At 54.4% G+C, this 27,368-nt stretch overlaps 2 protein-coding genes across 5 annotated transcripts in view; both read right to left on the bottom strand.

The window, feature by feature from the left end:
• Positions 1–878, bottom strand: part of garnl3 (GTPase activating Rap/RanGAP domain like 3) — a 78,406-nt gene extending 77,528 nt beyond the window's left edge. For 3 of the 4 annotated variants that reach the window (XM_039762534.1, XM_039762532.1, XM_039762536.1), the window contains exon 1: positions 427–530. In XM_039762534.1, the coding sequence (XP_039618468.1) occupies positions 427–530 (104 nt within the window). Of the gene's footprint in view, positions 1–426 lie in introns of all 4 variants that reach the window. The other variant, XM_039762531.1, reaches the window with a different exon arrangement.
• Positions 879–10,179: 9,301 nt separating this feature from the next.
• Positions 10,180–27,368, bottom strand: part of si:dkey-34e4.1 (carboxyl-terminal PDZ ligand of neuronal nitric oxide synthase protein) — a 30,991-nt gene continuing 13,802 nt past the window's right edge. The window contains exons 3-11 of the mRNA XM_039762530.1: positions 24,261–24,353; positions 23,868–23,926; positions 23,534–23,642; positions 21,934–22,075; positions 21,656–21,807; positions 16,641–16,790; positions 15,644–15,809; positions 13,778–14,099; positions 10,180–11,252 (exon numbers count right to left, since the gene is read on the bottom strand). Of these exons, the coding sequence (XP_039618464.1) occupies positions 10,823–11,252; positions 13,778–14,099; positions 15,644–15,809; positions 16,641–16,790; positions 21,656–21,807; positions 21,934–22,075; positions 23,534–23,642; positions 23,868–23,926; positions 24,261–24,353 (1,623 nt within the window). The 3' untranslated portion in view covers positions 10,180–10,822. The remainder of the gene's footprint in view (positions 11,253–13,777; positions 14,100–15,643; positions 15,810–16,640; positions 16,791–21,655; positions 21,808–21,933; positions 22,076–23,533; positions 23,643–23,867; positions 23,927–24,260; positions 24,354–27,368) is intronic.

Below are 27,368 nucleotides of genomic sequence, written 5' to 3'. Positions count from 1 at the left end.
ATGCTATCTGGTGGCACGAGTGAGTGTGTCCTGTGGTGGACCGGCGTCCCGTCCAGTTTGGCTAGTTCCCGAAAACACGACCGAACCGAGAAGTTCTCAAATGCGCCCCGCCATTCTTAATTTGCTGACGCCGCGTCCGGAGTCGGTCCTGCCCTGCTCCCCGTGCTGCCCATACAGGCTCCGGCTCGCCACGCCCCTGAAACTGGATAAGCGGGTTCTGCCATCGGACGGATCTTCCCGGCACATTTTCTCTTAAACTTCGCCGCGGATCTTTTTTCTGGCCACGCTGCTCGTGTCGTATGCGAAGGGCTGCGCTGTGCCAGGCTGAACAACCCCCCATCCCGAGCAGGTGCTGCAGACCCCCGTCCGGTCTGGTCCGGCTCGGCACCCCCCATCTGCACATCCCGCCCACCGTGAGGACCTTACCTGGTGATCTCGAAGCTGCACCCCTTCCTCAGCAGGACGGCTCGCTTCCTCGAGATGCTGGACGATTTCTCTCTCGCCAGATAGACGCCGATGTCCGAATTCATGAGTGCCGGTAGGAAAATCACAGAAGTTGGCGGAAAACCCCCCGAAAAAAAAAAATCAAAAAATCAAAAGCAATCGATGGCGATGACCAAAGTGACGAGGCGAAGTCATCCAGCTGCGGGGCTCAGCCCGGGGGGACAGCTGGCCGCGAGTCGCCCCGGAGAGCCTCGGTGACAACGACGGCTGCGCTGCCGAATTCAAGTCCTGGACGCTCCGGCAGTCCTGCCAGTCGAAGCGGACTTAAGGGTGGGTGCGTGCGGCTCCTGCAGCCATCCCAGCGAACACGCAAAGCCCACCTCGGCCGGGCAGAGTGATGAGGCTCCGCAGCGCAGCCCGGCGTTGGCACAGCGGCACTGAGCGAGCGGGGAAGAGAGAGAGAAAGAGAGAGAGAGAGAGGGGCACTGCGCGGCCCCGCCCCTCACGGCCACGGCAGCCGGGTCCTAGCGCCGTCCGAATGCGTTCAAGTCACTGTGCCGACCAAAGGCCATCAAAGGCGCAGACACCAGTGACGATGGGCCTTGGGGTGGAAAGAACTGAATCGGCCACAAAGCCCGCACTCGGGACAGGCCACGGCGTCTCCCTTTGCTCGTTCCTCCCGCGGGTTTTGTCACGAAGCGCGAGTTTCAGTTGGCTCCCTAAGTCCACCGTTCTGGGAGTGAGCGCCCCCTGCTGGTGTGACTGTAAATAAGAGAGTGACTTAAACTTCTCATGGCCCTCTTTTTGGCCTTGGTGTCACTTTTGTCTACATCACATTGCATGGACTTTGTCACCTGCAGTGTCCCTTGCACCCTAGTTGATGGCCCTGTGCTTGAAGTTCAAACGTGCGACCCTATGGACGTGTGGCAGGATGGCAGAGAGCCCACTTTGTGCAAAGTCAATGTGGCATTCTGTATGTTGGGGACAATGTAGGTCCTGGCACAGAGCCTCATTTGCAGCTCCTGGGCACCTCTGTCCTGACATCAGCTGATGCCGCCACTGATCAGTTTTCTTCAGGGCACTTGTACCCTTCGCCCTGATTGTTCAATTTGTCTGACCAGCTCTCTTTGTCCACTCTGGCAGAGGATCAAGGCTGTATTGCTGAACAGTGCCAGTGTGCCCTGTTGATCTCGTTGTCACCCTCAATTCTCCGTCCCAGTCATTAACTCAACCCAGAAGACTGACCGCTTGTGGCACAGGAGATGTCGCGAAAGAGAAGTGAGGAAGTGTGGATGCTGAACAGGGCGCTATATATGGCTAAAGTGGCCAGATGCCAACACTCGTTGGTCAGTATGTGCACACTAGCTTAGGGTGCCAGTCCTTGCTTGGCATCAAGAAGCACTCGGTGACAAAAGAGAGGAATAAAAGACGAGCGGCTGAGTGAACAGGAATGGACAGGAGTGGAGATACTGGCTTGAGGGACCGGGGCAAGTCACATGACCTTGGTGAGGGATTGCAGGGTGCCCCCTGGTGACAGCAAAATGCAAATAAATAAGAATCCTAAACAAACAAACAAAAAGCATAAATGGATAAAAAACAAACAAATCAAATGGGCGGGGCTTCCCCGGCAGGGGCTGATTGACAGGTGACGCGTTCAGCCTTTCGCCGCTGCCATTCCGCCCTCCCCTCCCCTCCCCTCCCCACTGCCCCAATGGCCGGCCCCCCGGGGTCAGCGCTGTAAATGGCGGCTCGATGTCTTCCCGTATCGATCGACTCTAATCACGTTACGCCCAGCGCGGCGGCCGCTGCCCTCCTCTTACATCACTGAGAGAGATAGCGCAGGGTGGGCACCGCTTACGGGAGCTGTATATAGCGTCTCGCACAGGGTGTTTGCCTGGGCACAGCACCTGCAATGAGGAATAATTAAGTGGCTTGCCGCCCACTGATGGACAGGGTGGTCCTTGTGACAGACGGGCAACTGCTCTGCAGCTCGTGTGCCAGCAGATGTGCCCGTGTGATGTGCCCAGGCATGGACAAACTTGCTCTCCGACACAGCCGTGGGTATTGTGGGTGGCCTGCATGTTTGTGTTGACTCGTTTTCTGTCCCCAGTGGGATGACCGGCTGTCACTTGTGGTCACAGCACAGTAACAGGCCTGCCATCGGTCCTCGCTGCCTGGACACCAGTGGTGGACCAGAATGCGTTGATTCTTGGTCTGGGCACTTCATTGTCCATCCTGGCATTGCTAGGGTGAATGCCCTGCTCAGGGTAATAATCACAATAAGGCACTGTATTTATATAGCGCCTTTCCCAGGCTCAGGGCGCCTCATGTCATATCACAGGCTTCTGGGTCTCATTGGACTTCGGTCATCAGATGGAATCTTGGGGGTCAAAAGTCAGTTGATGAACACACAAGTATTTCAGTCCAAAGCAAGTGGCATCCTGCGTGGCACCTGTGGTGATTTGGGCAGCAGAGCGTCTGGCAGTGCCCACCTTGTTTTGTCCAAACGGTCATTTGCAGCTTCTGGTAATGCATTAGTTCAGTGTGGCCTAGTGGCTGAGGATGCTGGATCAGCGCCCACTGAGTGGTCCCCAAGGGACCAGTGGCCCCGAGAAAGGCACTATATGGTTAGATTGTGCCCCTGTGGCTCCATGGCTGAAGACTGGCTTTTCTTTTTCACCCTCAGACTGTCAAATGTGGTGGCTACAATGCCACCTCTTGGTGCTGCTGGGGTCCAGTAATGACATGAAGCTCACCAGAAAGCCTGGTGAAAGGCGCTATAAAAAGATTAGCTAGAGATGAGAGAACAGCTGCTGTCACTTGTGGCTCTCAGGTGGGCCACCTGTCCACCTTGTCATTCATCAGTGTCACACTGCAGGAAAGTGGGAGTACAGAAAGGCGCTATATAATGTCCAAATGTGTGCAACTGGAAACCATGGCGTGTCTGATTTGCAGGGTCTCGTGGACCCCAGCATCATGAGTGACCCTAGCATGGGTGACGTCCAAGGCTCCCAGTACAGCTAATTGGCCACAGGGGCCTGATGGAGGCGCTATATACTGGCAGAGCTGCTAAATCCACTGCCATTGCCCTGCTTATCCTCTTGGCATTCCTGTGTCCACACTCAAAGTGGCCGGTCCCTTCTGGGATCAGTGAGTACAGAGCCACATCAGCCCAAATGCTGTCCTAGTGTCCCTTCGGCTCAGGTGACCCATCGTTGGTCCCTGTGTGAAGTGACAGTGTCTGTCATTTTGATATCTTGGGTTGACTGTGTCCTCGGCCTCTGCTTGTCTCACTCCTAGTGTCCCCAGAGTGTCCCCACCTGCTATCAGCTGTGCTCACTTGTGATGTCGCAGAAAACGATGGCAATCAATGACAATGACATCAAACATCACCTGCCACTGTCATTTAAAGTTTTGTCACACGGACTGGGCTGGGGTCAGTGATGGTGCAAGGCGCTATATAAGACCATGATGGGATTTGCTCCTTTTCAGGTGCTGCAGCCCCTCAGTGGCCAAACTCTTCACCTCACCAAGTGACCACAGGCACTGACCCCAGAAAGGCGCTATATAAAGGGCCTGCTTTATAGATTTGGGTGTAAACTAAATGAATGCCTGGCCACTTTTAGCTTTCACCCAGAGCTGGGTGACCCAGGGTGGCATAGTCCAGGAGGACAGAGTGTGGAGCACGTGAGAGCAGAGAGAGTCTGTGGCACTCCCTTTGCTCATCCCTCCACTGAGCAGGTGTGTGGCGGCCCCCGGGGGGGCTCCTTCTGTCGCTCTCATCTACACCTGGATTGGCCTGCTCTGTGCTGCCCCAAGTGGAGGACATCGAGGTCAGCGCGTTGGCGTGGCACAGAAGCCCTCAGTTTATTGGTCACTCTAAGTCCCCATCCTCGTCCAGAGTCACCAAAGCCATGACAGGGCGAGCCCTCCAGGAGATCCCCCCAAAAGCACATACTGTCAGATCCACACGCTCGGCCGGTCATCACAGCTGGACACCAGACCCGCAGGTGGCCCTGCTTTACGCTTTGGGATTTTGTCTACATGCCGGCGCCCCCTGCTGGCTGTCTCTGAAGCGGACGCCGTTAGTCAAGGTGACCGTAAAAATCAGGTGACGTGAGAAATGGCAGCACACAAAGCTGACAGGCAAACAAAACGGCTGATAAGAGGGCAGGGACGGCAGGTCAGTCCGCAGCGGTCACTCGGTGTGGTCGCCCGCCTGTCATGTCGACCACTGACACAACCACTTAGCCAGTAAATCCCTGAGCTGAAAGGCGCTGTACATGGCAGACATGTGACCAGGGTCACACGAGTGCCACGCCCCATCACTCACCTCCCATCATGCACCCCGGGGAGGGTCTCAGCTGCGCCGACATGCCCCCCCACCCCTCCCCCGATGTCTTGTCACGTTCTGAGGGCACAAAGAGAGGGGCAGTTAGAACACTGCACATTCAATGACAATTAGGGGCCCCTGGCATAATGGTGCTATCAGTGGCAGGACTGGCATTGCCATCACTGGAGGAAGGTCCCGGTCAGAGCTGCCACTGTCACGTGCCACAACTGTCCCCAAACTCACTGCGTCATTCCTGCCAGGCTGCGGAGGTGGCGCTCCTCACAGACATCTCAGTGCCACTTTGTGCTGCTCACCCACGCGTCGAGTTGGCACTTGGAGCTCAGTGTGATGGGCGCCTGCTTGAACACCTGCTAGCTCTGTGTGGCGCACATCCGACAAGGCAGTGGCCGGGCACACTTTGATTGTCCAGCAGTGGTGTCCTCAACTACAGGTCAAGGAGTTGGTGGCACTCACATGCTAAGGTAGCCAAAGGGGGCATGCGGCCCTCTGCTTCAGGGTCTCACTCCAAGGACCTTCCCTTAGCACCCCATGGTGGACTAGACAGGTACTGAAGGCCACAAGTGGCACCACCTGCTTCAGAATGTCAACTCCTTGATGCCATCGAGGCTGAGCAGAAGCCTGCCAAGCATGCCACCCGTCCACTCCTGTTGGTCATTCGCTCAGGCTGGCACTGACAGGGCACCAGCTCTTGGTCTTTACCCCAGGACTGGCCCTCCAGAGTGAATGGTGGCACTGCCGCTGCCCACCTATGTCCTTGCGCTGTGCCCTTCTCTTTGGCGCGCTTATCTTGTTTGCTGAGTCTGCCCCTCGGCTGCTCTCGTTGCTTTTTTTTGTCCCGATTACAACTTAAAGGCGTCACTTCTGCACCTCACCACACGTCACCAAATGTTCACTCCACAATATAGCGCCTTTCCCTGGAGAAGTGTGGTAAAGCAGTGGCTGGCCACAGCCTCAGTGGCCCCCTGGCACTGGACCCATGCTGACCAGTAAGACCTGTGCCCTTTGGGTGGCACTCACAGCTTATTGGGTGAAAGTGACTGTCGATGGCAGGCTTTAACTTCAGTATGTCTGCAGTGTATATAGCGCCTTTCACATGCCGACTTCAAGGACCCTGTGACATGTGACAGCTTATCATTTAAAGGTGACATATTGTATTACTGCACTTGGTTCACAGTGGCATCTTGGAAAGGGAAAATGTGGCAGAAGTGGGCACTGCAAAGCCCTAAGTGTTAAGGGGATGGGACCACTGGTCATGCTGGCGTCACTGGGGGCGCCCTCCAGTGGCCATTCATTTATTTAAAGTCATTCCTAAGAGTGAATGTGATGTGACACCCCAGATGTCCCCAAACTCACAGGGCCTGCCTGATGGGGGGAGGACAGCAAGAGGGCCTCCTGGAGTGGGCTACAGTGCCAGGCAGGATGCCCTTTAAGCCCTCACAGACCTGCTTGATGCCAATTGGCATAAAAGGAAAAAATCAATCAAGGTGTGACATGGTGGGAAGGGGTGCCAATCAGCTTACCCTTGAGTGCTTGTCTCCTTCAAGAAGGGGCACCTGGGATCACAGATGAAAGACATGGGCACTGCGTGGGCCAGTAAATGAACCCCTCTGCCATCTTCTTCATGGTCCAACAGCCAAGAACTACTTCACCCAAAACATACACAAGCACATAATGCAGCTCAGCATCAAGACCTCCCACCGCACCCATCCCAGGAGGGGCAACAGTGCCCACCAGAGACAAGAAAGAAGAACAACATGGAGGAGGTGGGCACAGACCAGCACTTCACTGCAGTTTGATTACCTCCTCGTATGGCGCCTCCTACTGCTGGTCACTTCCCTGGCTAACATGGCCGACCTCATATGAGCCAAGATAGCTGGTGGTCAGCACTCTGGCCATCAAGCTTGACTGGGCAGGCAGCAGCCAAACAGCGTGACTCAGGGTGGGCATCATCTGGGTGTAAGCTCACTGCTATCTATTCTGGTTGGCTTGAACCCCTTATGGATGAGCAGCACCTTATAGGATGGTGGGCCACTGAGAAAACCCACCTTACTGACTGGACTAGGGGCCACCAGCATGCCAAGTGGACAACCACACTGTGGCTAAGCTGCCCCCTGTGACCATGAGTGAGGCATTTGAAGTGTTAGATACCGGCACATGCTATTGAAAGGCGCTATATGAGCTCCACTTTGTGTGTTCATCACCATGTATGGAAATATGTCAGTCCCACCAGACGTGAACAGGCCATAGAGCCCACCAAAGCCCGCCAGTCCTGTCCAAGAAACGCCTCAGAAATGCCATCAAGTGAAGTCCTGAGGGTTGCTGAAGTCCTGCTGCCCACCACACTACGTGGTCACTCATTCCATGTGTCTGGGGTCCTCTTCCTAATGTTTGTGTGACATTCACCCTTCACAAGTTTCCAAAGGTGTCCCCCCACCTCCGCCGTGTGTTCTCAATGAACTCATTTTAAAGTCCACTGCACTGATGGCCTTCATCATTTTAAACCCTTCAGTCAGGTCTCCTCTTCCTCTCTGTTAAAGCTCAGCTCTTTTAACCTTCCCTCCTAACTCCCCCCTGTAGCCCCCCATAATCAGCCCAGTTGGTCTTCTCTGGACTTTCTCTTGTGCTGCTTGTCCTTTATGGAGTCATGAACTGCACCAGGACCTCCACACATCAAGGCGCTATATAAAACCGGGCACTCTGTGAGCCTCCTTAGTGGCCTCTGCACACTGACTGGCAGTTGATAGTGACAAGTCCTTCTCATAAGGTGGGCTCTTCAGACCCCCATTGTGTCTTCAGACCCCACATGTGTAACTAACAAGACATGTCATCGTCCACACATCTGCCCGCACCTGTCTGCTGACCAAGTCTCTCAGTGATGATTTAAGATTCTCAATGATCTGCCAGTCCACCACACCTGGCACCATCTGTACACTTCACCAGTTTGTTCCTTACAGTCAGTCATTATCCAGCCCGCTATATCCTAACACTGGGTCACGGGGGTCTGCTGGAGCCAATCTCACCCAGTACAGGGCACAAGGCAGGAACAAACCCCGCGCAGGGCACCAGCCCACCACAGGGCACATCGCCTATGCACCTAACCTGAATGGCTTTGGACTGTGGGAGGAAACCCACACAGACACGGGGAGAACATGCAAACTCCACACAGGGAGGCAAACCCAGCACTACCACTGCGCCACCATGCCACCCCTATTCAAACCATTTCTATATGTTTACAATAGCAGCAGTCCCCCGCACTGCCCCCTGCTGGTCACCACTGCTAACATCACCCAATCCTGATTCTTTTCCTCACACCATCACCCTCTGCTTCAGTTTTCTGCCCCCACCCACACTCAGCACTTTGTTAAGCTGGCTGCCCACCTCCCACGTGGCACCTCATCAAATGAAAGTCCACCTTAATCATTTCTTCTGCTCCATGCTGGTCGTTTCTTCCTCATTGAACTCCAGCATGTTAGTAAATCACGACCCCCCCTCACCTGAGCCCACCCTGACTGCCCAGTCAAACTGCCCCTCTTGTCCTGTGCTGCTTCATCTTCTCCTTAGCAATTCCTTCCTTGAATTTTGCTGTGATGCCCGTTAAGCTTACTGGCATGTTGTTGCTTGGCTCTGCCAGTCACTCTTTTAATACAATGAGATAACAGTTTCCAGTCCTTCAGGATGTCCTCAGTGCCCTCCTACCACTGTTTGCCCACCTGGGTTTCCTTCAGAACTGGTTGGTACATCTCATTGGTCCTGGTGATGGCTTTGCTGTTTAGTCTCCGCCCCTCTTCTCTCTCTCTCTCTCTCCTTAGTAGTCCCTGTTACTGCTGCGCTCTCATCCACTTCCTCGCTACTTCACTCTCCGTATCGTAATTCTTCTTCACTATTCCTGATGCACTTTACTCCTCTTCCTCCTCCTCGCCTGAAGGTCTCCCTGGTCATCTCTCACCTTGTCTGCCGTATTTATTATTTTTTTAACTCTTTACTAACCCACCAAGGAGCTTTTTAAATTCCCAACTAATTCCTTACTTTGGGCCATATGTGCCCACCGTGCCACGTTTTCTTGCCCGTCCCGTGGCTGCTTGCCCGTCTCCGCACTTTTCCCAGTTGATCCTTATTGGAGTTTTTCCCATCTGCTCTAAATTTGCCCAACCAAACCATTTTAGTGTTTCCATCGGCACTCTTCCAGCACGCGGAGATTTCGATTACAGGGTGGTCATGTGACCCTCACCCTCCAATCACCTCGAGCCCCTCATTCCCACAACACTAATTCAGAGAGGCAGCCCCCTACGATGGCATCTCTAAACTGCCAGTCCTTCCTCATCGATGTCTGCCCGTCCCGGTGGCTAAATCTGCCACTTCTATTGTCCTTGATGCTGTGTCATTAAAGCCGACGCTCCTCTATGGTGCCAACTGCGAGCAGGCGAGGCGCTATATTACAAGGCCACGGTGGGTTGTAATGCCTGTTAACGTCTCGTCACCCCCAACTCTCCAGCGACACCATGTGTGACATAAGCAGGCCCACCTCCAACCTGAGCTTTCCAAGATGTCTGCCCATGGGGGTCAGACCCACTTTCAGGTGGGCACACTTTTAGGTCCCTTTACTTCAAGGCCCGTGTCACAAAACAGGAGAACCACAAGAGAGCCCGGGTGGCCTGACGTCCGCTGCCATTAAAGCACTGAGGTGGATCAGGCTGGTGGGCATTCAGAGCACCAAGACTGGGCATTGGGAGTAGAAAGGAGGAAAGATGGCAGTAAAGAGAGAGGAGTGGGATTGAGAAGATGATGGCAGCCCATGGAGGCAGGGCAGGCACCCAGTGGGCACCTTAAAGTTGAAGCTGGCATGATACCAGTCCTGGGGGAGATGCCTCCTTCAAGTAGGCCTACATATGCAGGAGATGCCAGTGGGTCCAACACCACGCTGGAGATGAAGAGGTGACAGAAGGTGGATTCCAACTGGCACGATAAATGGGACCCTTCAATGTGAACACGGGGGGCACACATTAATGACAGACACACGGCGCGAGTGACGAAGGGTGGACAGGCTGTCCCTTTGGCCTTCTTCTTGTCGAACTGCTTGAGTTTGGTCACCTCGGTGGGGGCTTCCTTTCATGTAGCCCCCCTTTAATGTAATAATTAAATATTTTCAGGCTGAAGTCACAACCTCGGAGCGTCATGGCAGGGGCATTAAGTGGCCCCTCTTCTGGAGTCTTTAGGGCCTCCCCATTTGTCACTTGGCTGGGGACACCTGCACAAGCACCTGGCTGCTCCGTCACGGTGGCCACGTCCATCTTTCGTATTGATCAGGGTGGGAGTCGGCGCCCTGCATAGCCCACTTAAGTCTGGGGGCTCCCCCCTCACCACTCAACAAGCACAACGAGAGCTGGAAATGTCACAAAAGTTTATTACCAAAGATGAGGGGACACAAAAAAGCGTGAAGCGTCGTGACGACCCCCATCTGTGTCAGACGCCAGACCTCCCGGGGGTCCAGAGGCTGCTTGAGGGCGCAGCTCTCTCTCTCTCTCTCCCTCCCCCCAGGTGTCAGTCCCCTGCCAACTCCTCCACTTCCTCATACCCGTTGGCTTTCCTCATCTTTGGGCCGCCGCCCTCTTCTAGGATCTGAACACCTGGAGGCCAGCTGCCAATTGGGTGGAAGAACAGCTTGGCACATTCCAGACTCCGCCAGTGCCAGGATGCCCGCACCCGAGTCGCAGGCACACCCATCATTGCCTAGTGGCCCTCAGGACTGCCAGGCACATCAAGTTAGGTGACATTCTAAGCAGCAGCCGAGAGCGCCCAGCATGGACACAAAGCCACCTCGGAGCCATCTGCCAGGCTGCATGTCACCATCAACGTCACGCGTTACCTCCACTACGATGGCACTCTGCAGGACCACCCCCCCCACCCCCCGAGGCTTTTGTAAAGTGTCACTCGCGGATGCAGCAGGACCCTCACGGTGGCACTCAAGAACACACTCTAGAGCTTCTTCTACATGAGCTAACGTGGCTAATGTTGGCGCGGTGGCCTCTAATCGGTCAGCTCGGGGTCCTCGTCCAGCGGCTCGTCTTCGGAGAAGCTGATGTGCAGACGTGTGTCATCGGCCGGCGGAGAGAAGGGCAGGGTGCCATCATAGTCCAGGGGCACCGCAGTCGGCGTGCACTCCACTCCCGACGGACCCCGGCCAGGGTGGGGATCGTCGTCGTCTTCTTCTTCTGTCTCCGTTAACGGTGACAATGACGACTTGTCCTGGGACAGGACCTTCGACTCATCGCCGGCAGATTCAAAATCCGTAAGCGTCAACGTGAAGGACGTCACCTCTGTGAGGCTGCTGCTCTCTGCTGGCGGGCCGGCGGGTTTGAGGACCACCTCCTGGCGGCCCGGAGACAGAGCCCTTCCCGGACGTTTTCGGTTGACGGCAGGCGGCGGAGGGTCCAGCTTAGGGATGGCATCTTGAAACCTTGAAAAATAAAAACAGCGGAAAGAAAAGTCAACGGCCTGAGCCCACCGGAACTCGACACCAGCCGCAGCCCACCTGGCACCACCACCACCACGCTCCATTCTCAGAGAGCTCACGCTGCCCACCCTGCTGCTCCGCAGCCTTCAAGCACGGCGAGAGACAGGAAATGGCAGCACAGCGCAGGAAGACCCCCAAGTGCCCTCGTCCAGCCAGGTTGTGCTGCCCAGTTCCCGTCGCAGGACGTCTTAGTAGACACAACAGTGAGACCCCCAGCAGCTCGGAGGAGACCCTCATGAAAGACTCTTTAAACAGATGGGGGTCCTCATTCAAAGAAAGAAAAGGGGCAGCAGAAAGATCAGAGACAACACAACACTGGCCAGTCGGGGGGCACGACGCCACGGTTATAGATGCCCGCCCCATCATGCTGCACATCGAGGAGGTGCCAAAGCACAAAAGCAAACCCCCAGCGTTGCTCTCAAAGCCCACCAGCTGGTGACACATTTAGGGTGTTGGTGACAAATCAGCGGTGCCACAGGGCCTCACACGTGTCATCCGCTCCGCTCTGTGACATGTGACTTTCACTGAAGCCACCGCCTGGACTTGTGATGCAAGACCTGTGCCACTCGTCCTCGCAGTGCAGTGCCACCCCTTCAATGATCAGCAGGGAATGGTGCCTCAGGACTCTTAAAGGCATCTCTCGCCAGGTGGCAGTGACTGTGTGCCCGCTTCCACTGCCAGGCACCTCACTTGTTGCCCGTTTGTAAGTAATCATAGGAAGGATTAACCTCTCGTGCACGGAGAGACGGCGCCTGGTCAGCAAAGTGTCTAAATGGCAGCTGCCAATCAATTAATCAATTGACCTGCCCACAAACAGAATACCACATCACCAAAGGTGACCCGGCTGCCATTACACACCTGCACCCAAACTGGGCTGTGAAAGGTCAAAAGGCAGACAGAGGCCTAGGACGGGGCAGCCACAGAGACCACCCGTAAGCTTCGGCCGAGATGCGAGGAGAGGCTGGCACTGGAGAGTCATGCTCTGCCATCTTTGTGCCAGTCACGAGTAGAGAGAACCAAGCACAGGTCTCTGTTGGTGCCCCGTTGGGGGTCCTAAGTGGTGTCGACAGAATCCAAAGATTGAAGGACGTCGTGTGACGTCTAAATGAGGGCTCAGCGACTCCTCAGATTTCAGCAGCGGACGTCAGCGAGTGTCACCTGCCTATCGGTGACAACAAGAGCTCTCGTGTTTGAAACACTGAAGGAAGGAAGCGCAAATAAAGAAAACAAGACGAGACCACCAAGCTGACGGGCAGACACGGAGTGGGCGTAGCGGCACCTCAACCAGCCAGACCCTCCGAGAAACCCCTCAGTCCGCTGGGAGGCCCAGATGTAACAAAGCGCAGATCTCCCACCCAGTGACCCCTCGGCCACTCCGCTCGTCTCCATGTGTGTCAGCGCCACCTGTTGAAGCGGCCCCCAATGTGGCACAAGGCAAACATTCAGGCGCTCCTCCTCCAGGCAGAAAGCGTGGCGTTTGTGGTGCCAAGCCACATGTCCAGAGGTAAACTCGGGGGCAGCGCTGGGGTAACGCATGAAAAGTGTCACTTAGTGCCCGCCCAGCAGCACTCGGCCATCAGCCAAGACACGGTGGTCCATCACGGCGCTCAGCCAAGCGAGGAAGAGTTGCGTCATCTGCACCCGCCATCCACTTGTATAAACGGCCCGATGGGCGGCACACACAGGACCACCAGTGCTTCTAAAAGGCTCGTTTGTGCACTTTAAAGGCGGCCGAGGCGGGAAGACCACCTTCTACCTGCCGCATGCACGTGTGGCCAACCCGTTAAATTCTTCCATCATGGATGCCCAGACGCAGAGTGCAGGCGGGTCGGTGGGCATGCATCTAAGGGGGCTTCGACAGGAGAAGCCCAGAAGCCGTCGGCGGGTGCCGTGTGGCTCAGTGGCATTCTTTGCTGCACTCAGGGGTCACCATAAATGAAAAGCGGGCACAGGCATCTTAAGAACGTAAAAAACCTGAGCGGTGAGAGGAGACCATCGAGTCCACTTGCCACCGGGTGGTCCCATTAGGTTCTCCTTAAAGGAGGCCCACGCTGAACAACGGCACCAGGGAGGGTGAAGCACAGTTGGGCACCACACGGTGGCACAACAGCAGCAGCAGTGGTGGACAAGGTGACTGGAGACCCTCACAAAGGGAATCAAAGACTGTGGGACAAGTGGCCCAGTGACACCAGCAGCCCCCTCTCTCCTCTCCCGCTTAATCAGCCGAGTGAGGCGGCAGAGTTGCGACGTTGGCACAGGTAGTGGCTCAGAGGCTAGGGATCTGCACTGGCAATCAGAAGGTTGCCCATTCGAGTCCCATAAATGCCAGCAGGGACTCCTTGAGCTGCAACTGCTGAGCGCTTTGAGTGGCGAGACGCGCGCCATAGAAATGCAAAGGATTCTTATTATTAGCGTTATTATTACAACTGGCGCGCCATCACGAGCCTCTTCACACTCACAGATCTTACCCGTCTTTGCGTTGCTTTTCACTGGTCTGCCTTGGGCCTCCGTTGGTGGGCTCCTCGGACCCCTCCACGCTGCGGCCCGTCTCTCCGGCCATCTGCTCTTTTTCACTGCTGACCATCAGGCCATCCGGCGTGGGCTCCTTTTCTGGGTTTACGAGGTTGAGGTACGATTCAGTCAAGCCCCCTCGGCCTTGGGCAGGGGTGGTCCCGGGGTCTCTGGCGGGCGTGGAGGTGACAGGCGGCTCCGCTCCAAGGCTGTAGAAGTTCTTCAGACTGAGTGACAGCGACTGGGCGGACAGGGAGCTCCAGAGGGAACATCGCTCTCCTGAACAAACGGCAAAAGACGACACGCTTAATACGAGAGGCGGGCAAAACGGAAAGACCCCCAGAGGTCGGCTGGTGCCCCCCACTTCTACTGACCCTCTGAACTTCACATTTGAACCAACGGGCAGGAGACGCAGTGGGCTCGCTTTACCAGCTGCTCCCGACACATGCGTGGAATTCATTATCGGGGGACAAAATGAACCACAAGTGGGACCGACCACCTTGCAGGCCCGGACCTCATCCAGCAGAGATGCCAGCACTTGAGAGAAGCCGGAGAACGCGGACCACTCAAGGGGATCGATGCAGACAGACACAACCTTCTTCTGGAGGCACGAGACGCGGGCACAATTCCACGGTGACAGCAGAGTTCCTGCCTACGCCAATGCAGCTCTGGGTCTGACCTGGCGTGGTCTTCAGGGGCTGGCAAATCCGTACCCATCGTTGTGGCACACCTAGGTGCTCATGGCATATGCCATCAGCTGAAATGGAAGTGCAGTCACTTGTGGGGTCTGTGAGTAAATGCAAGTGACGGAGGACGGGGGTCTCCACATTGAGCTCACAGGTACAGGCCAAGATGGCCGACCACAGCAAAGAATGGAGTGGCAGAAACTCGTCACGGGTCTCAAATGGGGCCATCAAACAGTGGCACTACCGGAGAGGTTTAGGTGGCATGTTGTGTGCCCACTCAGCAAATGGAGCCAAGTGTTGGTCTGTAAATATCATAAAAAGATGGCAGGCCACTTTGCGGACCTCCAACACTCAGTGGTCCCTTCTCTCCCAGAAGAGGCAGCACTGGCTCTCCATTTCTTTTTCAGGAGAGACCCTGAAGAAGCCCACCCTTAATTTCCTGTGCAGAGACAGTCCCAACATGTAAGCCCATCTAAGCACCAAGTCAAAGATCGGACCCCTAACTCTGTACCTGGAGGTGGCACCAGGGATGGGGGGTCACCATGGAATGCACGTGGCAGGCCTAATTCATTCATAGGTGACAAAACTGGAGTCATTCGCGCCAAGCAGTAAAGTAAGAGCCCCACCAAGCCATCTGGACGAGTCAGTGGAGCACTGCAAGTGTCACATTGGTGCCCCCTTCAAATGGCCAGCGGCTGTAGTGGGAATTCAATAGAAGACCCCTCAGCATGGGAGGCAGTGGGCTTCTCTAGTGACATCGCCAAGTCCTGGCCTGGCCTGTCCGGTGACTCCATCTGCCCGAGTCCATGTACCAGCTGCACTGTGCTGGTTCGGTGATCTGCGAGTATCCTGCATGTCACCAGAAGACCCCTGGGAATTGTGCCCGTGTCACGTGCCACCACGTCACCAAAGGAAACTCTCTTGGAGCCATTGCTAAAATTCGAACAGCACTTCATTCCGTGTCTCTTTTGTGTCCCCACATAGGAGGACCCCTGTGACCCCAAACTGGATCCGTCAAAGGCTGGAAAGCTAAAGCGGGTCCTGTGACCTCCAGCACCGCAAGCTGGCCGACGCAGTGAGCCGAGCCTCCCGTGACATCACTGGAACATGGTGGGCCCGTTCCCGATAAAGTCTTACTGTTCTGCTTGTTCTGAACTTTGACCTCCAGCTCCTTCAGCTGCTTCACCAGGCTGGCCACGTGCTGCAGGAGGTCCCGGTTCTGCAGTAAGAGCTGGTGGACTCGCGCCTGAGCCTCGATGCGAGCGGTGGTCTCGGCAGACAGCTGGTCCTTCAGCAACTGGACCTGACAAAACACAAAGAGATAAATCAAACCGTCACCTCTAAGGTGGTGGCAGCGTCACAGCTCAGGTGAGGAGTTCATTCATGAAAGCCATCTGTCGGAATAAAAAAAGAAAGAAAGTGCAAGAGCTGCAGGAATCCCACCCAAAAGCCACCAGGAATGGGACACTTGCATTGTCCTGTGCCAATACTACAAATGTCACGTCTCTGGGCCGAGAGCTCCACCTGGTGGCCATCAGTTGACATGTCGCCCTCACAGAAGCTTCAGTCCACAATGACAAGTGGCAAACCCCGATGGTGTCACATGCTGTGCCATCTGACGGAGGGTGGCTCTCATTACAGCAAATTCTGGTCAAAATGGCCTCCTCGGTAACCCCAAACTGCGCCACACCGCTGATTAGCTTCAGGGAGAGAAGACCAATGACGTTAAAGTGGCACCCCCAACTCTTAGACGTACGGCGGCGAGGTGCTCAGCTCAGACTTACGGCTCTGAAGCCCCTCTATGTCCTGCTCAACCCCCCCACGAATGTAAAGGCCTGACGGTGGGAACGGCTTTGGGTGGTCACAACTCACCCACAAAGGACCACTGACCAACATCGGACCCCCCATCTTCAGGCTACGTTTTACTTAAACCATCGCAACTTCACGAATTTGGTAAGTTTGAGGGCCTGACGGGACCCCCAGTCCCCTTCACCCCCACTGTTTATAGGATGTGCCATTTCATGTGACAAACTACGAGGACAGTGGGGGGGTCCATCTTGAAAAACACCAACCGACCCCCGCCCCTTAAACATTACAACACAGAAGGGGGGGCTGCATGGAGGCTTTTGCCCACCTGTGCCACGGCCACCTGGGTTTGCTGCTGCTGCTGCTGCAGTTGGTGCTGAATGAGCTGCAAGTGATGCTGGGAGGCGATGGGCGTCAACGCCGAGCAGGTGAAGGTGCCAGGAGAGCCGAGGGGCTCAGTGCTGCCGTTTGCCAAGTCCTGAAAGAAGAAGAAACAGAGAGCAGCGTTAATGGGGGGCACAGCGGGGGCGCGGATGGACTGCCCTCCAATGCCCTTCACACCTTCATGTAATAAGGAGGACATTCTAAATAAGTGGGATTACAAATGACACAACACGGCCCCCCCAGAAGCAGTCCTGCTAAACCAACGATGAGCCCAAAAGCACACAAGGAGCGGCACGGTGGGCTTTAACAGGCTCCATTTCTTTGACAGCCCCCCAGTCAGATGACAAGAGAAAAAACCCAAAATAAAAGACCCTTGTGTTGGCATGGAAGAAATCTTAGGAAAGGAAATTCAGAGAGAGACCCCCTTTCAGGTGGGCTGGGCGTGCAGTGGGTGTCCAATACAAGAAAAGACACAGAAGAGGACCCCAGAAATCCTCCTCACAGATCTCAATGGCCAGTCTGCCACGGTCACCTCAGGAACACAACGGTGACAACAAGCTACAAGCAAAACGCCGCCTCCCTCCTATTGGCCAATCCACAGTGGAGTCAGCAGCCAATCAGATGAAAGGACCCGCCTACCTGAGGTTTCCAGCACTCCATCTGACAGGCTAGCAAACCGCTTGGCAGTGCGCTCGGACCACTTGCTTTAGATATTGAAATCACAACCGAGACCCCCCACCTGCGTCCTTGACGGGGCCGCCGATGTGTTCTTTGATGATGCACTTGACATCACTTATGTACGGGGGTCTCCCCAACTGTCGAGAGCCTGCATGCCAGCTAATCATCTCGACTCCTCTGTGCTCGACTGCTTTAGTCTCATTTCTCACCTGCCTTTGGACAGGACAATCCTAGAAAAGAAAAAGTCGTTTTCCAGCGAACCATCAGTCGGGCCTTAGTGCGCTGCCCAAAGTAGCCAATGGCTGGTGTGGCAAGACCACCGCAGTGCCTTAGACAATGGGTGGGCCTCTGTATAGAACATTCGAGCACTCTGTACGAGGACAGGCCATTCAGCCCCACAAAGCCCACTTCATTCTCCTAAAATAACATCAAGACCCTCAAGTCCTCCTGTCCACCACACTACATGGTCGCTTATTTCAAGTGTCTCTCGTTGTTTGTGTGAAGAAAAACTTCCTGATGTTTGTGTGAAATTTCCAGCTGTGTCCTCGTGTTTTTGATGAACTCTTTTTAAAGTCCCCGTCTCGATCCTATGCACTGATGGCCTTCATCATTTTGCACACTTCAGTCAGGTCTCCTCTTCATCTCTGCAGAGGCTCAGCTCCTTTAATCTTCCTCATCACTCATCCCCTGTAGCCCCCCATAATCAGCCTCGTTGCTCTTCTCTGGACCTTCTCTTGTGCTGCTGTGTCTTTATGGAGACCCCAGGACTCCAGATGAGGCCTCACCAGTGAGTTATGAAGACTCCAACAGAACGTCCTGTGACTTGAACTGCACACGTCAAGGGTTAGGGTTAGGGTTATATGACCTGACACACTGTTAGTGGCCCCAGAGCACCGTCTGAAAGTCCATAGCGTAGTGTCCACCACGACTCCTAATCCTTCTCATGAGGTGGACTCTCGATGTTCTGACCCTCCATTGTGTATTCAAACCTCACATTTTCACTTCCTATGTGTAATTCTTTACATTTACTGACATTAAATTTCGTCGTCCACAAATCTGCCAAGCCTGTCTGCTGTCCAAGTCCTTCTGTGATGTTATAATGGACTCCAAATGATCTGCTAATCCACCTGTCTTGGTATCATCTGCCAACTTCACCAGCTTGTTCCTTATATTCCTATCTAAATCATTTGTATCTATTAACAATAGCAGCGGCCCTAGCACTGCCCCCTGCTGGTCACCACTCTTAACATCAGCCACTTATGATGAGGTTCCTCGCACCATCAGCCTCTGCTTCCTGTGTCTGAGCCAATTCTGCACCCACCTACAAACTGAACTGCCACTTCTTTTAATTTGATGCCCACCCTCTCATGTGGCACCTCATCAAATGCTCTCTGAAAGTCCTCATCAATAACATCATCTGCTCCTCTCTGCTCGTATCCTTTTGTTCCTCCTCATAGAATTCCAGCCTGCTAGTAAAACTCGACCCCACACTGACTGTCCTGTCCTGTCCTTGCCAGGTGTTGCTCCATCTTCTCCTTAATTCCTTCCATTCATCTTCCTGTGATGTTTCATGCTAGTCTTACTGTCCTGTAGTTTCTCTCATCTGCCCCGTCACCCTTTTCATATAATGGATGTCACTTTCCAGTCCTTCAGAGTCTCTCCAGTGTGCAGTGACTTCCTAAGATGTGTCGAGGGTTTCTATCCGAACTCGCTGACCTCCCTAAGAACTCGAGGAGAGGGAGAGTCTTATCTGGTCCTGGTGATTTGCTTCATTTCAGCCTATTTAATCATCACGGCTCTTCTCTCTCTCATTGGTAGTCCCTGTTACTGCTCTGAGGTGATCCACTTGTGAAGACCTCATTCAAAATGGGACTTTAGCTTGTCCGCTAGCTCCCTGTTTGTATCTTAATTCCCCTTCACCTCCTCTTTCACTGCTAAAGAGTCTCTTGGGGTCGTCTCTCACCTTATCTGCTGTTCCTCTCCCACCGTCTTTTAGCCTCCCTGATCTCCTCCTTGATGGTTGCCCTCATCTTCTCGTACGCTCTACCATTCACTTTGGAGTCGTTAGTCTTATTCGTCTGTTTTTCCTTTGCAGCTTCTTTTTTAACTCTTTATTAATCCACCATGGAGTTTTCTTTCCTTTCCTATTAATTCCATATTCTAGCTCTGTCCCTGTCCTGCATTCCATTTCTAAACTTGTCCCACTGCTCCTCGACTGTCTTACGTCTCACAATTTTAGTCTTACAAAACACTGAGAATTGGCGACTGCACTTCGGGGACCTCTGACACTCTACATGATGTACCACAGGGGTCTCCCATGGGCCTGCGTCCCGCTACGTAGATGAAGACCCTCGACTCTCTGGGCCCACGTTTGGATGGACGAGCAGCCACTAAATACAGAAGTTCATTTCTAAGACCCTCAGTGTTTCTACTTTAACTGACGACTTGACACCTCGGCACTAAAAGCCAAGGCGCAGTTGTAATTGCGGACCCCCGAGCTCAACTTCAGACTGCATGTGTCAAACATTCTAAAAATGAGACTTCATGAAACACGGCCTTTTGTGTTTAGTCGGCCGAGATGCCCCCCAAGAAAGACATCAGCCAGTCCAGAATGGAGGAGCAAGAATCTGAGGGCATCACAACAGCCTTGGCATCACCTGCATCTTTCAAAACCCCACCAAAGGTGTACCAAAGCCTTAAATAATCTGCTGGGGTGCCAACGTTCCAAGTCGTAACTGCAGATCACCTTTCACGAGGATAGGCAGACCACCTTTAGAAGCGGTGAGGTGGTCTTCTGCTATCGCACACCAAAAACCTGCAATACTTCCCACCGCCCGAGATATGCCAGGTGAACATGGAGGGTCACTTCCTACAACCCCACACCCCACTTGTTCAACTACATTTTAGGTTGGGAGCCCCCGGCGATTACAACGCACTGTTGTACCCCCCCACATGACAAACCGGGACGTGTGGTGGTGACAATGCGCTCATTTAAGAGGGTGCAACATTCTGTCACAGCGCGTGACACGATGACACCACTGGGTGGCCAAAGACCCGGCAGCCAGGACACCTCAGCTAAGGTCCAAAACACAAGCGCTGGCCCACCCAGGACACATGGGCGCGGTCTGTAAGCCCCTCAAGTCCGCTGTGCAGCAGTTTGGTCAGGGTGGGCTCCTGGTTTCAATTTTGCATCTCTTTAATGACCTGCGCTGAACTTTCCACAAGGAAGTAGGAAAGAGCCCAGCAGGGGGCACCAGTCCTGTCCTACAAGTACACAAAGCACACACAGCCTGACCGTCGGAGAGGACAAGACCCCCATGGGCACAGGCACAGCATGCCAGCCTGCAGGAGATGAACAGCTGTCATTCAAGTTGGGGGTCTTTCAAGTGATGCACATTTTCTGGTGAGCCTCACAGACGAGTGACCTTTTAGGTTCTAAGATTGTCACTTGGCCAGCCGGTGAGGTCCTCGGGTCACGTTAGGTGGCAGTTGTGGGACGTCTGTAATGGCGTCTCTCTCATAACGGATGAGGTGACACGTCCCCTACTGGACGCGGCTCGGCCTTGTCACCCAGGCCACTGTGACTTTCCTGTTGCCCATGTTTGTGGGTGTCGATGGCTCAGTGCCCTTGTGACATTAAATAACCGTCAGACTTCAGACCACTGAGCTACAAAGCTAAAGTGCTTCTGTTAAATACACAGAGGTGGTCCTCAGCTCGAGGCTTTTCAAAGGCCTTCTCCCTCCCAAATCGGGGTCCAGGAATGTCACGGACAGACTGATGTGGCACCACATGGGCTTCTCAGCAACAAGTGGGCAGAAAACGTCCAAAGGTCTGACCCACACGTTCACGCGGCCTGGCTGACGACATCAGAATGGCATCATTTGAGTCCACACGTGGCCACCGCAACTCACTCTGGGTGACACCAACCGACTGCAGCCTAGAGGTTTAAGATCCTCGTCTTTGGCCAGTGCCACCCCAGCCCATGGCACCACAGCACGAGGAAGCTTGTGAAGTTAAACATCTCCCTGCACTTCTTAGGCACGCAATGCAACGTGAAGTGGCCGGGGCCTTTGGGGGTCCAGAGGGTGGCGCCCTCTAGAGGTCCCTTAACAACATGGCACCTGTTTCTCAGGTGTCTTAGAAAATGGCCCGGGTGACAAACACTGAGATTCTCCAGTGCCGGGCCCCTCATGTGCTCGCCCCCTGGCTTCACGTGACCGGCGTCCTCAGACAGAGAAAGATGCCCGCCTGATCTCCTGCACACAAGGACACGGGCCTACCTGCAAGACGCTCTCCTTCAGCAAGTGGGCAGACTTGGCCACGTCGTTCTCTACCAGGCTGGGAAGCACATGCCCAGCAGGCCTCTCACACAGCGTGGCATCGCCTTCCTTCCTCATCTCATCCTGCTGCTCCGACCCCGTCAACTGTCGACCTGTAAAACAATGCAGTGGTTACGGCTTTGAAGCAGGAAGCCCAGGGGGCAAGTCCGGTGGTCCACGTGCCCCCATAACTGTCTTTGGCTTCCTACTGGCCCGACACGTGCGGCTCGGAGACTCACCTTCCGACTCGGGCTCCTCTGCAGACTTCTCACTGGCGCCGTCCGCTTGGCCGTCCATGCCCTGCTGCGCGTGCTGCAGACTCAGCTTGTGGCACACCTCGAACGCCTGGCCCACCGTGCGCACGATGCGCATCGCCTGGCTCTGACAAAGCAAATGGGCATTAGATGATACTCGACGGGACAATAAGAAAGGCCTCGCCCAACACATTTCTTGAAGCCGTCACCCTGCTGCCAGTTCTAGTGCCATCGTTTAACCGGATGGATCGTAAGTCCCATATGGAACTAACAGAGTGGCATCTGTGGGCCAAGAATACTGGCAGGCAGGGTGGCATAGTGGAGAAGGTGGCTTTAATATCCCACTGCTGACACCAGTGTGCCCATGAGAAGATCACCTTACCTGCCAGTTGTCACCAACTGTACCTCAGATACTGCAAGTCGCTTTGGATAAAGGCGTCCATCAAACGAAGAATAAGAATAATAATAAAATAAGAATAATACGATGAGGTCACCACCGGAGCTCCTCCCCCTACAACACACTACATGTAAATGTCCAGGAGGAGGAGGAGTCGCTCCTGCGTCCCTCCAATCAGCTCCTGCTTTTCTGAGTGACTGACTTGGGCTCTTGCCGGCCGAGGGTCTCTGCACAGCACACTTCTGCGGGACAGCATGGAATCCTGGGACATCGGAGCGCATATCATCCTTATAACGAGGAGTTACGTTTCTTTCTCGTCAGTTTAAAACGTTTTCGTTTCTATTTTGTTTTTTGCCCACAGCCACCGGCAGACGATTAACCGCTAAGACCGAGTTGACTTTAACAAACACAAATGACGTTTACAGGCCACACGTTTAGGGGGTCCGCACATCTTTACTTTTGGGGGTTCTTTCCTGAAGTGCTTGAAGTAATTTGTGGGGGGTCTTCCTTAAAGTCCAGAGAATCAAATGTACATGTAAAGAATTCTGGAGTGGGTTGGGGGGGTTTATGGGGCCTCACCATATAAAATGTGCAAGTAACATGTGGGGTGGGGGTCCTCCTCTCAAAATCCATAGATGTCAATGTGCATTACAATGGGGGGGCCCATTAAGGCTAAACCCCCTCGTCTTGGGTCTTGAGCTTTATAGCGCACTGGCGGACCCCTGAGCTCCATTTCACGCCACATGTGACCAGGCCCAGAGCCCGCCTCTTCTTCAGTCGACCAGCCACCCTATTGGTTAGTGCTGCTGTCCATCATAAAGCCCCCTGTTAGCACACAGAGGGTATGCAAGGCATCAAAATGACTAATAAATGTCAATAAATACACGAGCTGGCTTCTGTCTTCCATGATGTCACCAGATCCGTCAAAGCATTAGGAGCTTTTGGTTTTATTGTGGGGGGCTTTTACCCTCAAATATTGATAATATTGAAATGCCCTTTCCAAGCGGGTGCCTCCTGCCCTCAAAGTGCCACCTTATCCAAATGTCATCTTTTTAACGTAGCCATTGTGAAATGAAGAGCAGACTTTGACATTCGACAGGACGTTTACATCGTCACTTGTCACACGAGAGCCAAAGCCCCGTTAGCCGGACACCACGTCACCAGCACGGCTGCCAGGCACTCACTCACCTTCTTTTTCGACTTGAACACGTTGCAGCGGAAGGTGTTGCTGGCGCCGTCCCTCGAGATGTAACTGAAGATCTTCAGGTCCTGGGAGTCGTGGGAGACGTAGAATATTCTGGAAGGGAAAATCAACGACGAGTTAAAGGAAGAGCAGCAAACAGCAGAAAGGGGGACGAGGAAAGCCACTTTGGGCCAACGGCCGACCACTGCTGCCCGGCTGGGTGCCACTGGTTGATGAGTGGCACAGATGTGTAGGAGGGCACCCCACAATGTCTTTTTGCACTTTGAGCTCCAAGGATGGGACGATGGCTCAGCGGTGACACACGGGGACACCTCTCACCTGTAGATGGGGTCGTGCATCACCAACAATTTGCTTTCATCCCAAGTCCACTCTTTTCTCTGCAAACAAACAAACAAACAAACACATTTTGGTTTAGCAGCCATGTTGGTGTTATTGGGCTTCGTCACAGAGGACACCAGAATGAACCAGGCCTGGGCTTCGGCCCACCCACACTGACAGGACTGGACAGTCACGGACCCCCAAGGTGAACATGAGGGGAAGTCACACATCCACCTGGGGGTCTGGGGGTCTGGGGAGAAGGTCCAAGTGCCGGGCCAAAGCCCCCCTGGGATCACCAGTTAAACGAGAGGAGCAGGCTGGCTACGGTGGGCTCGCTGCGGACGGCCGAACCCTGAGGGGTCTCTCGCCTGGCGCCTGTGTGTTTCGACATACCTTGGGTTTCTTGCGGATCACAACTTTGACGCCATCCACCGACACCCCGATGTTCACTTTCTTCTTCTTGATGTTCTTGGCTTTGAACTCGTACTGCAAGACAGAAGAGGAGATGCGGCGTGAGGACCCTCGCCCACCCGACTAAACCTTCACCTCAAGACACTCGATAAATTGGTCGTCGTGATAGAACAGGGGCACGACACGGATCAAGTCTGGACGAGATTTGGTGCCACACAGAGGTGGCATCACCAGAGCCGTTCACCGTACCTCCATATACACAGGTGCGGTCGGGGAGCAGGCACTGGTATAGTGCCCCCCACACGACCAAATAGCTTGGGATGCCTGTTGGCATCTCCCCAGGCAGACAAGTGGTCCAGTCCTGCCCCCGATCTGCCACAGCCAGGTGTTACGTGGGCATCCCCTTGACCAGGTCTTCAACAATGAGGACCCTGCAAGTAGGATCACCCGTAACTGACGTTCCCTCACAATGCGGGTCATGTGCCTCATTCGAGACCCCCGTGAGCAACACAAAGTCAAACCAGAGACCCCCAAGGAGCTCAGTCGACACGTGCCACTCACTGCAGGGTGCCAGCGGGGTGATCTGTCCCAGTGTACCCAGCAGGGGGCGTCTTTTCTCTCTCTCTCTCTCGCTCTCCCCCCGGGGTGTGTCATTTCAGACTTGAGCCAACGCCACTGTCCCCTTTTGTAACCACGAAGGAGTGACGTCCGGGAGAGAGAGAGACGCGGGTTCAACGAGGACATTCATCTCAATAATAAACTCAGATACACACACGTGGGCACACAAACACGTGGGCACACACACATTCAGGCCAGAGAGAAGCGAGGGGGACATCACAGCCGAGTGGGCAAATGAAGACAAGCGGATGGCGTGAGAAGGCACTTTAGACCTCCGGCCGGACCCTCGTCATGCTAACCACTGCCATATTTACACATTCACAGAATTCTGGACTGGCATGGACCATCGGGTTGTCTGCCTGGGTGTTAACCCCCCACTGATCACAGGCTCCTCAAGCAGACGTCAGCGCCATTCAAATGACCTTCTTGCTGGTGTCTCCTTCTCGGGTTTTCTGCTGAATGGCACGGCTTTGAAATAAATAAATGCCATTGGCACACAACACCCAACAACTAACCCACCCGGTGGATGAATGGCGATTGAGTGACCCCTGAAATTCTTTCTCCCTGCCATTGGCTCTTTGAGCGGAGGAGCCGGCGGGTGACAACCGATGTCTCTTAAATGAACGTCTCCGTGGCGACAAACGAGGAGCCCTCACAGCGCCATCCTTCAGCATGGCATCGCCTTGAACCCCCTGCCCACGGACTCTCTGAGGCTTGGCATTGCTGAACTGCACCTGGAAATTTCACTTTTGTCGTCCTCAGGGAGAAAAAAAAAAGACAGAGGATAGAAATGAAAGACGACGCGAATGTCAGGAGGGCACGCCAGCCAAATGAATGAGCAGACGGCTGCCACGGTCTGGGCACTCGAGTGGTTTGTGTTCACCTCGATTTCTCCCAGTCTCATCCCGCTGCACTTCAGGCCGGACCCTCGCTTTTTGACTTCTGTTCAATGCACCAGCGACTGTAATCGATGCAAGTTTGAGACCACCGGTGTGGCAGTGAAGAAGCTCCTGTCACATGACATGGACACTGCGGCGCAGATTTGACAAGGACCTGGGAATGGGCATCCATGCCAACTCCAACGGCTCCATCTCCCGTTCCAACAGATGCTCTGCTGGAGTGAAATCCGTGGGCAATGCGGAGTGAAGTGAGGCCCCCGGGCATCAAGGAGCATCCATTTGAGAAGGAATGGGCATTAAAATGGCACTCAAAACAAACATTCACAAGGGGACACCAAATTCTGACTTCACACGGATGGAAACATCTGCACGTTGGACCCCACGATGCCACACTGCATTCAAAGTGGGCCGACAGCACTGGGAGAGCCAGTGTTTGGGCACATCCAAACAGACATGTGACATCACCGTCACCGAGAGACTCTGGCGGCTATGGGGGTCTCTCTCATCTCCCAGCAGTGGTCCCCTCGCACTCACGTGGACCTCAGGGGGTATGACCTGGTCACCCGTCTCCCATTCTCAGGCAGAGGGTGAGAAATGTGGTCGCGGCAGGGGCCCCCTTCAGGTTCACCCCACAGTTGCAGACCACTGGGCCCAATGGCCGGTGATGCAGCACTAACACGTCGGGTGGGCCGGTGCAGACCCAAAGCCCCCCGACCTGAACCTCTTGGACCTTAAAAAGTCATCATCTCGGACACTTGTGTCATTTTGCACAAAACAAATGATAGCGAAGCAAGAGCAAGTGAACGGCGGGCAGGGTGCCCACTGGGCGCCGCACACCCTGGCAGACTTGGCCTTCTCGTCTGCCTGGCACCCATTAAATGAACCATTTTGGGTCTCGAGCCGCCCATCTTTAACAACATTGTCATCTTCAGTGCGCCCCCCGTCTTATCGCCGTTGTAATTTGGGGGTCTCCCTCATTTGTGTCCAAGGGCCAGCAGCTTTTTCTCTCTTTACGTCCTACAAGCCGATTTTACCATCGGCCTCGTCTCACCTCTACACGCTTATGGGGGTCACTTCCTGCCACCGTGTGTGTTGTTAGGGGCGTGTCTTCAGAGGTCGTATCCTGTGGCAACGATGGGACGGGTTTAAAAGGTCATCGAAAGTTCACTTCAAATCAACTCCTCTTCACGAGGGTCCGCTGGCCTCGACTCCTGTGGGCATCCCACTCACTCGCCTTCGGCGTCTTCTCTTCTCCCCGTCACGTTTCTAAAGGCTGAAACCCATCGCGCTCTCAAACGCGTGACGCACGAGTGACGGCAGACGTCACGCGACACGTTCTTCAGGCCCGTCCTCTTCCTCGCTGCGTTCACGTGGTGTTCAAAGTTTAGTTGTTTGTGTGTCTGCCAGGCTTCAAGCCACAGATGACCCCCCACAACAGCCTGCCCAGGTTCCATGGCCTTGAGCACAGGTGTCACTTTGGGTGGCCTGTTGCACGATCCCGTCATTCCGAGACTACTTTCTCTGCGGGGTCTCGGGACATGAGCCTGATGCCAGGCCACCGCTCATAACTGTC

Source organism: Polypterus senegalus, chromosome 9 (genome assembly GCF_016835505.1).
Source record: "Polypterus senegalus isolate Bchr_013 chromosome 9, ASM1683550v1, whole genome shotgun sequence".
NCBI lineage: Eukaryota > Metazoa > Chordata > Cladistia > Polypteriformes > Polypteridae > Polypterus > Polypterus senegalus.
This window is presented reverse-complemented; position numbering and strand designations above follow the sequence as displayed.